Raw genomic sequence first — 13143 nt, 5'->3', positions numbered from 1 at the left:
GCTTTCTCTTGCAATATTATAACCAAAACAAATAGTAAAAAAATACCTTACTCACCTTTAGTACTACTTGAGCTCTGTTTCGGACTAATTCCTTAAAATCAAAACTATCTTCATTTATGATGAATAAGTCGACATTCTCTAAAAAAATTTCGACCTAAAATATATAACTAAATTAAGTCATGATTGTAACGTGCTTTTTATTTGGAGTTAAAAGGGCATGAATGTCACACAGAATTGTGACAATTATGTCACACACACACACATGCACAGGCACACGCACACGAAAAGGTTAAATGATATGTATTTCATGATGACGAAAGACAAGCCGAGGTAAAACGAACCAAACAAATTGAAAATGATAGTGATAATTATTAGGTTTTTCATTTCGACATGGATAAGGTCATCAATGCCTACCATACCTTTTAAAATAAAAACTTGGACTAGATATATCGTTGGAAGAAAAATAAGTTTTTGTCCCACTACCTAAACAATTAAAAGAGACGAAGGTTCTTCGACATACCCTTCATAATGACAAAAGACAAGCCGAGGCAAAAGAAGAAATTTTTGTCCCGCCACCTGAACAATTAAAAGAAACAAAGATTCTGCGATATGTCTTTCAAAGACAAAAGATAAGCCAAGGCAAAAGTTAAAGGTCCAATGAAAACAACGATATTTCTAATTTAAGATCCATTTGGACGTCATGATATCAAGAAAAGGCTCATATTGTCTGCGTTTATATATATATATATATATATATATATATATATATATATATATATATATATATATATATATATATATATGTATCCCGGTGTCCCGGTCTGTATATACATTCGTTTTTTAGTTTTGTTTTTCTCCTTTATTTTTTTCCTTTTTTATTTTTTTCTTTTTTAGTTTATTTAGATTTTTAGATTTTTAGTTTTTTTATTAGTTTTTGTTTTTTTTTTCTTTTTAGTTTTTTCGTAGTTTTTACCTTCTTTTTAGTTTTTTAGTTTTTTTTTTTACTTATGTCCTGGTCGTCATTTATACTCCCTGTGTACCGGTGCTTTGTTGATTGCTAATCGAACATTCCTTTTGTCCCGGTCGCTTTCTCTTTGAGTGTCGTCATTGATTTTTTTCTTTTTTAGTTCTTACCTTTTTTTAGTTTTTTTAGTTTTTTAAATGAAATTTTTTTTTAGTTTTTTTCCTTTTTTTCTTTTTAGTTTTTTATTGGTTTTTACCTTTTTTTTTAGCTTTTTTAGTTTTTTTTCGTTTTTTCTTTTTACTTTTTTTTTAGTTTTTATCTTTTTTTTTTATTTTTATTCTTAATTTTATTAGTTTTCTTTTTCTCTTCTATTTTTCAGTTTTTTCCTTTTTTTTAGTTTTTTTTTTTAGTTTTTAGTTTTTTTATTTTTTTACCTTTTTTTAGTTTTTTTTAGTTTTTTAGCTTTTTTATTTTTTTTATTAGTTTTTAGTTTTTTTTTGTAGTTTTTGCCTTTTTTTAGTTTTTTCAGTTTTTTGTTTAGTTTTTAGTTTTTTACCTTTTTTAGCCTAACCAGGATTTGAACCTGGGACCTTCATTCTCCGTTCTGACACCCTCTCTCACCGAGTAACTACTCCAGCATGTTCATTTTGGTGTTTTAAATGGTATATTATTAACCAAATTAATGTGTTTTACAATATACTAAGCATCGTCATAACAAAAATGATGGCAACTAATTTCATGACGTCAGCCGAAACATGAAGTCACCTGATCCATCCACAGATCCACACACAGACAACTTATTTTTATATATATAGATATATATATATATATATATTCTATCTATATATATATAAAAATAAGTTGTCTGTCTGTGGATGTGTGGATGGATGTGTCAGGTGACGTCACCTGAAAAAACTGGATTAGGTGACGTCAAAACTGAAAAAACTAAAAAAAGGCAAAAACTACAAAAAAAAACTAAAAACTAATAAAAAAAATAAAAAAGCTAAAAAACTAAAAAAACTATAAAGGTAAAAACCAATAAAAAACTAAAAAAAAAACTGAAAAAACTAAAAAAAGGCAAAAACTACAAAAAAAAAACTAAAAACTAATAAAAAAAGTAAAAAAGCTAAAAACTAAAAAAACTAAAAAACTAAAAAAGGTAAAAAACTAAAAAAAATAAAAAATAAAAAAAAAATAAAAAAAAGGAAAAAACTGAAAAATAAGCTAAAATAAAGGTAAAAACCACTAAAAAACTAAAAAAAAAAGGAAAAAACTAATAAATGACGACACTCAAAGAGAAAGCGACCAGGACAAAAGGAATGTTCGATTAGCAATCAACAAAGCACCGGGACACAGGGAGTATAAATGACGACCAGGACATAAGTAAAAAAAAAAAAACTATCTATATATATAAAAATAAGTTGTCTGTGGATCTGTGGATCGTGGATCAGGTGACGTCACCTGAAAAAACTGGATCAGGTGACGTCAAAACTGAAAAAACTAAAAAAAAGGCAAAAACTACAAAAAAAACTAAAAACTAATAAAAAAAATAAAAAAGCTAAAAAACTAAAAAAACTAAAAAAAGGCAAAAACTACAAAAAAAACTAAAAACTAATAAAAAAGCTAAAAAACTAAAAAAACTAAAAAAAAGGCAAAAACTACAAAAAACTAAAAACTAATAAAAAAAATAAAAAAGCTAAAAAACTAAAAAAACTAAAAAAAGGTAAAAAACTAAAAAATAAATAACGACCGGGACACAGGGACACAACTACAACGGGACACCGGGGGAAACAGGGGGATATAAATGACGACCGGGACAAAAAAACTAAAAAGAAATAAAAACTAAAAACTAATAAAAAAAACTAAAAAATCTAAAAATCTAAATAAGCTAAAAAAGAAAAAAAAAGGAAAAAAATAAAGGAGAAAAACAAAACTAAAAAACGAATGTATATACAGACCGGGACACCGGGATACAAATGATGACCGGGACCCGGGACACAGGGAATATAAATGACGACCGGGACACAGGGACACAACTACAACGGGGACACCGGGGGAAACAGGGGGATAACCTGACAATCTATTTATATGCAAAGACAATGGGACAGCAAAGAATGTTGTATATTCGCAAGTTTTACGTAGTTAAAACCATATATATATATATATCTATATTCACAGGTGGGACATAGGGACACAACTACAATGGCGCGTAACTATTATGGCGCGTAACGACTTACGCGCGCGGGGGGGCTTGGGGGGGGCGCGAAGCGCCCCCACCAACTAGGTGTTGGGGTGGCGCGAAGCGCCACCCCAACAGCTAGTATATATATATATATATATATATATATATATATATATATATATATACATATAGCATATATATATAAGCTAGCTGTTGGGGTGGCGCTTCGCGCCACCCCAACATCTAGTTGGTGGGGCGCTTCGTGCCCCCCCGCCCGCGTAAGTCGTTACGCGCCATTGTAGTTGTGTCCCTGTGTCCCACCTGTGAATATAAATAGATTGTCAAGTTTACTGACTCTTGAACATGCAACATATAATTGTCCATGGGACAAACAATCCGTATTCAGATCTATACCTCATTATTCTAATGATGTGTCCCTGTGTCCCGGTCGTCATTTATATTCCCTGTGTCCCGGTCGTCATTTGTGTCCCGGTGTCCCAGTTTGTAATTTCTCTTTGAATGTCCCGGTCGTCATTTATATTCCCTGTGTCCCGGGCGTCATTTGTGTCCCGGAGTCCCGGTCTGTAATTTCTATTCGAACAATCCCTGTGTCCCGGTCGTCATTTATATATCCCGCCTGAGCCCCCGGCGTCCCCGTTGTAGTTGCGTTCCTGTGTCCCGGTCGTCATTTATATTCCCTTTGTCCCGGTCGTGATTTGTGTCCGGGTGTCCCAGTCTATAATTTCTCTTTGAGGTTCCCGGTCGTCATTTATATTCCCTGTGTCCCGGTCGTCATTTGTGTACCGGTGTCCCGGTATGTAATTTCATCAGTTGACAAACATGACGTCAGTCGATAAACAACTTCATGACGCATACAGCTCAATCCTTATAATGACGTCAGTCGACGAACATGACGTCACTCGACATACACACACACAGACAACTTATTTTTATATATATACTAGCTGTAGGGGTGGCCCCCCAAGCCCCCCGCGCGCGTAAGTCGTTACGCGCCATATTAGTTAAGCGCCATTGTAGTTGTGTCCCTGTGTCCCACCTGTGAATAGATAATATATATATATATATATATATATATATATATATATATATATATATATATATATATATATATATATATATATATATATATATAAATATATATATATATATATATATATATGTTTTTAACTACGTAAAACATGCGAATATACAACATTCTTCGCTGTCCCATTGTCTTTGCATGTAAATAGACTGTCAGGTTTACTGACTCTTGAACATGCATCATTTGGGTCCCGGTATCCCAGTTTGTAATTTCTCTTTGAGTGTCCCGGTCGTCATTTATATTCCCTGTGTCCCGGTCGTCATTTGTGCCCCGGTCTGTAATTTCTATTCGAACAATCGCTGTGTCCCGGTCGTCATTTATATATCCCGCCTGTGCCCCCGGCGTCCCCGTTGTAGTTGTGTCCCTTTGTCCCGGTCGTCATTTATATTCCCTGTGTCCCGGTCGTGATTTGTGTCCGGGTGTTCCAGTCTGTAATTTCTCTTTGAGGTTCCCGGTCGTCATTTATATTCCCTGTGTCCCGGTCGTCATTTGTGTCCCGGTGTCCCGGTATGTAATTTCATCAGTTGACAAACATGAAGGCAGTCGACAAACAACTTCATGACGCATACAGCTCAATCATATATATATGTTTTTAACGACGTAAAACATGCGAATATACAACATTCTTCGCTGTCCCATTGTCTGTGCATATAAATAGATTGTCTGGTTTACTGACTCTTGAAAATGCATCATTTGCGTCCCGGTATCCCAGTTTGTAATTTCTCTTTGAGTGTCCCGGTCGTCATTTATATTCCCTGTGTCCCGGTGTCCCGGTCGTCATTTGTGCCCCGGTCTGTAATTTCTATTCGAACAATCCCTATGTCCCGGTAGTCATTTATATATCCCGCCTGTGCCCCCGGCGTCCCCGTTGTAGTTGTGTCCCTATGTCCCGGTCGTCATTTATATTCCCTGTGTCCCGGTCGTGATTTGTGTCCGGGTGTCCCAGTCTGTAATTTCTCTTTGAGGTTCCCGGTCGTCATTTATATTCCCTGTGTCCCGGTCGTCATTTGTGTCCCGGTGTCCCGGTGTGTAATTTCATCAGTAGACAAACATGACGTCAGTCGACAAACAACTTCATGACGCATACAGCTCAATCCTTATAATGACGTCAGTCGACAAACATGACGTCAGTCGACACACAAACATGACGTCATTCGACAGACACATACATAGATCACTTATTTATATATATATATATATATATATATATATATATATATATATATATATATATATATATATATATATATATATATATATATATATATATATATATATATATATATATATATATATATATGTAAAAGTAAAACAGTTCGAAATAGGGATGAAACCTTTTTATTGACAGTAAAAAGATATAAATTATTTAATTGGATATTTCGAACACATATACAGTGTTCATCATCAGCAGTAAAACAGTTTTACTGCAGAAGTAAAACACTGTATATGTGTTCGAAATATCCAGTTAAATAATTTTATATCTGTTCACTGTCAATAAAAAGGTTTCATCCCTATTTTGAACTGTTTTACTTTCGTCATGGAAAGTCAGTGTATATATATATATATATATATATATATATATATATATATATATATATAAACATTCTCGGAGACAATATATTTCCTTCAAATAACAGCCCTATATTGGTAATAAGATAAGTTTAGGAAAAAGGGGTCGGGGTATATCTTAGAAAACGACCTAGACTTACATTGTAGTACCTTCTTTTTAGAAAACAGCATTTAACTGGTTATTTGACCTTAAGAAGGCAGACAGATCGGAACTTAAATCATTATTAACAAAGGAAAGGGGACAATGGTCCCGGTTATACATAAGGAAACAATTAGATTCAGTGGCTTTATTTACCAAATTTGAAGGAAGGGCAAAATGTATTTTTAAAATTCAAAGAGGGGAGGAGGGAAATATGTCGTATTTTTAATTTTTTCTGTGAAAATGCTAAAAAAAAGATATTTTCCAAAAAATAACTTCTCAAACAAAAATATTTTTTTTTCGAAGTCTATTGGGAGAGAGATGCAGAAAGTCCAGGAGGAGAGGCTGTTGTCTTTTCTTCTATTTGTCTTGTTTTTCCCCTTTTTTATTCATATTTTAGGTACTATCTACTGTAGGTTGCCTCAAATTATTTGCCATCACTAAAAGAAACAAAAAACAGCTGGTTAATAAACCTACATCTATGCTTACAGAAACAAGTCCCAAAAATTTCTTTATCTCGATTGTCTTCTCCGAGCGCTTACATAGCATTATGAAACAAGTACTGAACTTGTTTTTTCAGTGCAATAAACTTACCTGACTATTTGGTATCTGCATACAAATTAGTAAATAATACAATACATCTTCAATGGCAGCTCTGACAAAATGTCTCAAATGTGGCGTATCAACAAGAGCATACAAGAAATCAAGAACAGCTAAAAGTGGCATCCCTGGGTGACCAGCTCCGTCTAAAAAAAAAGAAAAAAAAAAGAGAAGTTTGCTTGTGCAGCGTATCCCAGATTGTACATGTTCACACCTAATCTTACAACACCTGTAGAATGGACGACAGAGATTGATTTAAAATTTGTGTTTACTACATTAGGCAGTACATACATCCTTTCAAAGATAACCTTTGGAAGTTACTTTGCATATTTTCTATTTTCTTCACTAAATTTCTTATGAAAAACCCAAAGTTAAAAACAATATCTATAAGATACTTCTGTTACAGCTGTGGATTTTTTTTTTTTTTTGCACCAATACAGGTTAGACTGACAATGAGTTTTACTTGAGCTTCGTTCGCTCCAACACTGTGCTTTTCTTAACAATGTCAAATGTTGGACGACTAGATTTTTGTTCGCATATTTTTTTGACAATATCAGACAAAGAAAGGTATTCTACAAATTTGAACAATTGTTTTTCTTTAAGGACAGCTTGTGTGATGTCTACACCTCTGTTTTCAGTGTTTGTCAGAATCTAAGATTTCTTTACCAAGAAAGAAGAGGATGGGCAATTTTCTTCTGCTGTCAAAAGCAAATATATGTCAAAAAAGAAAGATCTTTTTTTTTACAAATAAATAAAAATCGAATATTCAAATTACGTATTGCGTCAAGTTTATATTTATAATTGCGTCTTTCCTAGACCTAAATATTCAAGTTACGTATTGATTCAAGAGGGTTTTCAAGCTAAACATAAATTCTTTTATTTGGCAATACCGATACGCGAATGTTTTATAATTGCCTCTTTTCATAGTCCTGACAGCAGCACTCCCGTTTAACAAAATTGCTTTATTGACTGATTCAATTGTCCTTATGAATTCTCGGTCCCAAATTGGCACACTAGTGGTTCTATTGACGAGAATGAAACGGCATTTTTGAATACAACATAAATAGAGCGAAAGGTATATTATAACTAAAACAATCGCTAAGGTTATCTCTCATCCATTTATACACAGCGATTATTAACTATTCAATACACTGTCTGAAACACATAGAACTTTTTTCCTGCAAGCCAAGAGAAGAAATAAACAGGTAGCTACCGTCATTAGATGCTCCTACGTCTTCCTCACTGAGCTTAGCGTCAGTTGCATTCAAAATAGATTTTAAAAAAGAAATGACAGTAGGCATTATTTCTTCAAGCGATGTCAAAACTTCTTTAGGCGAAACCAGAACAATCGATGTCCATACTGAAAAAGAGGAAAATATATGAAGTTACTTCTTAGCACAGGAGGATTGAACCCTCTGATGATTCAACACGTTTATATGCTAAGGTGTTCCTATTTATTTGACTGCAAAATAATTATTACCATTTCTTATATTTAATAATTCAACGGAGGCTAGTGTTTTTTGCAAGCACGGATAGAATATTTCATGTCCTTGCCAGTGTTCACTTATGCAATGCGGAACGTTCTATAAATGTGAAATAAATTTCCATACTGTTTTTTTTTCTTTTTGATAAAAAGCTTGAAAAGTTGCCAGCGTAAAGACCTGCTCAGTCAGGAAGTCTCTTTTAGTACGTAAATGAGCCTCGGCTTTGCAAACATGAAAACTCATGGCCGGCTATGCGACATCGTTCCCACTTTAAAGTCTTTTCAAGGTTAATCAGATAAATTTCGGTATCCGAATCAACCACAACTGAGATGATAGCATTGGACTTAAACTTGGCTTATGAGTAGGCATTCTTCAATTATTACATCAACACAACAGAAAAATAAGGTATATTTTTTTTATCCAGTGCTCTCCAGTCTCATATGGGTCCCTCTTTTACATTTTATGATAGGGCTGATTTTCCAAAAAGCGGTGAACTTGTGGGTCTTTCACACATCCTCTTCGCTTCTTGAAAAAATCATGAAGGTCAAGTCTGCTCCTCCCACCTGGTCATACCAATAACCACAAAAGTTCCTGCATAGAACAGCCCCTTCAAGATAGATGAATCCAAGTAGGGAAACTCAGCATATTGGCCTTTAAGGTGCAGAAAAAGGGTTGACATTGAAGTGCCATGGGGGGTCACAAGTGTACTTGAATCTTTTTCATATCGGTAGACTTTAGCCAGAGCAGTACCTTATCCCTTCAGTTGGCTTGTAGCCTTTGGCCACAATGAACAAATAATCCAGATCTTATATAATCCAGTAGAATTCGACAGTCGAATTAAAGTAAAGAGCTGCAAAGGAAATCGCGTGTTGATGCAATTTAAGGTTCACCTTTCGCAGGATTTCAAATTCTAGAATATGAATGTGAAGGGCTATTTCCTATACAGTGCACAATTTCAATCTTGGTCAGCGATGACAAACGGTGTGTTAAAAGCAAAAAAAAGTTTATACGATCATCCCTTCCATAAGAACTTTAGATGCCAAAGGGGCATAGCTCATAGCCTCCACCCCCAACCTCTGGTGGCTTATATCAACCCAAAAGGCCTTGTAACATGATCATTAAACTATTTTGACTAAAAGGAGGAGTGTTTCAAAATATATATTGGATGTATTTTTTTGGGGGAGGGGGCTAGCTACACTCTTATCACTTTGACTCTTAAAATGAGGACTAGAACATTTCTTATTACCAATCCAATGAGTCCCCTCCAAATTGTATGTGACAACGCTTTCTAAAAAAAACCTTATATGCTCTCAAGGCATAACGTATAACGCTTGCCCTTAGATGTCTTTTTCATGGACTTTTTTTTTTACATCTTTTGTTGTTTTTTTTTCTACTAGGTTCCAGCATTTTCTATATCCTCCGCGGAAGGTAATTTCTGGAGGAGATATTTTCAATGGAGGGGTATTTTCAATGGAGGGGTATTTTCTGAGGGGAGGGGGTTATTTTCAGCAGGCAGTATTTTCCACGGGGTATTTTCTGGGAAGATGGTGGGGGGAACGCCGGCCACAAGAATAACCATAGCAAGATTTTTTTTTCATTTTTATTCTATTATTCTTGACCAACTACAATGGGAGCATATTGCATGAGTATTGTTATATTATGTTTTAGTTCAAATACCTGTAAATAAAGCTGCTTGCCCTCCATAAACACTATTTTTTACCTTTTTTCAAACCGGTTTCGTTTCGCTAACCGGTTTTCTCAAGTGTTCTTGCATTAACGAAGACTGTTTGCATATTATGGAAAATGTTTCAAAGAAGTAGTGCTTTAGCACAGTCCAAGGACATCAGAATCCATTTCTGAAACATTAAAAGGACCTGCATTCATAAAAGATACCATTCTGATTTTGATTTATTCATCGTTGTGACGCGAAGAATATAGTATATTTATACGAGGGAAGACTGAAAAACAGTTTTACTAGTGCTCTTGACAAACCAATTAAGCAATTTTCAGGAAATCCAGAATAAGCAATGATATTCTAAATTTATGACTTAGTCTTCCCCTCTCACCTTAAATTCAGAATTCCTGGTTGAAGGTATTCCTTAATATGTTTAAAAAGTAACAGTATGTTTAAAATAACAATTCTGGTTTGAAACAGGCAAGGAAATTAGAAACGGGTAACATAGTTTAAAGAAAAATAGTTGCTAGAACAAAACTAAGAAGTGAGAAGGTAGAATAATGAAAAGCATGAATCAAGGAAACGAGAAAGATTATTGTTGAAACTCAAAGAGAAGAAAATTATACAAGAAAAAAAGAAGTAGCCTATTTTACCTTGAAAAATCTTTGCACGAAGATGGTTGTCCAGAGCAGGGCCATCGTTGGCTTGCAAAGCCATTACCAATGCTTGAGAAAATTGCAGTAGTATATTTTCAAGTAAAGGTATAACTAATGATTTGTTGGTGAAAACCACTTCGCATATTCTTTCATACAGGGTTAGGAATAAATCTAGAGCCATTTCTCTAATTCTCAGACGATATTTCTAAATTAAATCAAAGCATTATTCATTAAAGAATAAACAAGAGCTAAGAGCTCATATGGCACTTGTGACGAGGTCGGAAGAGCCAAGAGCCAAGAAATTATATGGTATGAGCCCTAGCAAAATTCTAAGAATCAATATATTGCTTTAAAAGGAAAATCGGAGGCTTAATGCCGGTCGGGATTTTAAATAAGAGCTCTCAGTCACGGGGTCCTTCTAAAGATCAAAATTCATTAAGATCCGATCACCCATTCGTAAGATAACTCGTTTTTCACGTTTTCAAAGAATTCCGATTTCCCCCTCCAACTCCCATCAATGTCACTGGATCTGGTCAGGATTTAAACTAAGAGCTCGAAAGCACAAGATCCTTCTAGATATCAAATTTCACTAAGATCTGATCACCCATTCGTAAGTTACAAATACCTCATTTTTTCAAATTTTTCCAAATTACCCCCCCCCCCCAACTCCACTAAAGAGAGCGGATCCGGCCCGGTTATGTCAGTCACCTATCTTAGACTTGTGCTTATTCTTTCCATCAACTTTCATTCCGATCCCTCCACTCTAAGCGTTTTCCAAGACCCCCCCCCCCTAATGACACTGGATCCGATCGGGATTTTAAAATAAGAGATCTGAGTTTCGAAATCCTTCTAAATATGAAATTTCATTAAGATACGATCACTCTTTCGTAAGTTAAAAATACCCCATTTTTTCTATTTTTTTTTATAATTAACCCTCCCCCAAAGAGAGCAGATCCATTCTGGTTATGTCACTCCCGTATCTAGGTCTTGTGCTTATTTTTCCTACCAAGTTTCATCCCGATCCCTCCACTCTAAGCGTTTTCCAAGATTTTAGGTTCCCCCCCCCCAACTTCCCCTTTACGGAATCCGGTCGGGATTTAAAATAAGAGCTCTGCGACATGATATCCTTTCAACTATAAAACTTCATTAATATCTGATCACTCCTTTGTAAGTTAAAAATACCTCATTTTTCTAATTTTTCAGATTTAACCCCATCTATCCCCCCCAACTCTCCCAAAGAGAGCAGATCCATTCCGGTTATGTCAATCACGTATCTAGGACTTTTAATTATTTTACCCATCAAGTTTCATTCCGATCCCTCCACTCTAAGCGTTTTCCAAGATTTTAAGTCCCCCCCAAACTCACCCCAATGTTACCAGATACAGTCGGGATTTAAAATAAGAGCTCCAAGACACGATATCCTTCCAAACATCAAATTTCATTAAGATCCGATCACTCCTTCGTAAGTTAAAAATACCTCATTTTCGAATTTTTCAGAATTAACCCTGCCCCCCCCCCCCCAACTCCCCCGAAGAGAGTGGATCCGTTCCGGTTATGTCAATCACGTATCTAGGACTTGTGCTTATTTTTCCCACCAAGCTTCATCCTGATCCCTCCACTCTAAGCGTTTTCCAAGATTTTAGGTTCCCCCCTCCCTCTCAATTCCGCTCAATGTCACCGGGTCCAGTCGGGATTTAAAATAAGAGCTCTGAGATACGATATCCTTATAAACTTCAAATTTCATTAAGATCCGATCACTCTTTCGTAAGTTACAAAAACCTCAATTTTTCTAATTTTTCAGAATTAACCCCTCCCCCCACTCCTTCGAACAGAGCAGATTCGTTTCGGTTATTTCAATCACGTATCTAGGACTTCTTGTTATTTTTCCCACCAAGTTTCATCCCGATCCCTCCACTCTAAGCGTTTTCCAAGATTTTAGGCTCCTCCCCACCAACTCCCCCAATGTCACCGGATCTGGTCGTGATTTAAAATAAAATCTCTGAGACACGATATGCTTCCAAATATCATTTCATTAATTTCATTAAAAATAAATTTCATTAAGATCCGATCACTCCTTGGCAAGTTAAAAATACCTCATTTTTCTAATTTTTCAGCCCTCCCCTCCCCCCAACTCCCCCGAAGAGACCGGATCCGTTCCGGTTATATAAATCACGTATTTAGGAATTGTTCTTATTTTTCCCACCAAGTTTCATCCCGATCCCTCCACTCTAAGCGTTTTCCAAGATTTTAGGTTCTCCCCTTCCAACTCCCCCCAATGTCACCGGATCTGGTCTGAATTTAAAATAAGAGCTCTGAGACACATTACCCAAATTTCATTAAGATCCCATCACCCGTTCGTAAGTTAAAAATACTTCATTTTTGTTTTGTTTTTCCGAATTAATCGGCCCCCACTCCCCCCTCCCCACATGGTCAAATCGGGAAAACGACTGTTTCTAATTTAATCTGGTCCGGTCCCTGATATGCCTGCCAAATTTCATCGTCCTAGCTTACCTGGAAGTGCCTAAAGTACCAAAACCAGGACAGACAGACCGACAGAATTTGCGATCGCTATATGTCACTTGGTTAATACCAAGTGCCATAAAAACCAAAGAAAAGAAAAATACAAAAGGGGTTTTGCTTGATCAACCAAAATACAGGAAGAAATAAAGCAGGTATTTGGAAAGACAACAGCCTTTCTTTTTCAGCGGTATAAGAGAAAGTCAGAAGGAAACACATTCACATTTTTTGAAGTAAAAAAGGAAAACATCTAAA

The 13143-nt window shown here is 35.4% G+C and overlaps 1 protein-coding gene across 2 annotated transcripts in view; it reads right to left on the bottom strand.

The window, feature by feature from the left end:
* The window catches only part of LOC136035581 (importin-9-like), a 123034-nt gene that overhangs the window by 34418 nt on the left and 75473 nt on the right, over nucleotides 1-13143 (bottom strand). For both annotated transcript variants that reach the window (XM_065717454.1, XM_065717455.1), the window contains exons 11-14: nucleotides 10369-10576; nucleotides 7770-7916; nucleotides 6551-6702; nucleotides 56-154 (exon numbers count right to left, since the gene is read on the bottom strand). In XM_065717454.1, coding sequence (XP_065573526.1) covers nucleotides 56-154; nucleotides 6551-6702; nucleotides 7770-7916; nucleotides 10369-10576 — 606 coding nt within the window. The remainder of the gene's footprint in view (nucleotides 1-55; nucleotides 155-6550; nucleotides 6703-7769; nucleotides 7917-10368; nucleotides 10577-13143) is intronic.

This window comes from Artemia franciscana, chromosome 14 (assembly GCF_032884065.1).
Source record: "Artemia franciscana chromosome 14, ASM3288406v1, whole genome shotgun sequence".
In the NCBI taxonomy this organism is placed as follows: domain Eukaryota; kingdom Metazoa; phylum Arthropoda; class Branchiopoda; order Anostraca; family Artemiidae; genus Artemia; species Artemia franciscana.
The sequence above is the reverse complement of the archived record's forward strand: the minus strand, read 5'-3'. Positions and strand labels throughout refer to the sequence as shown.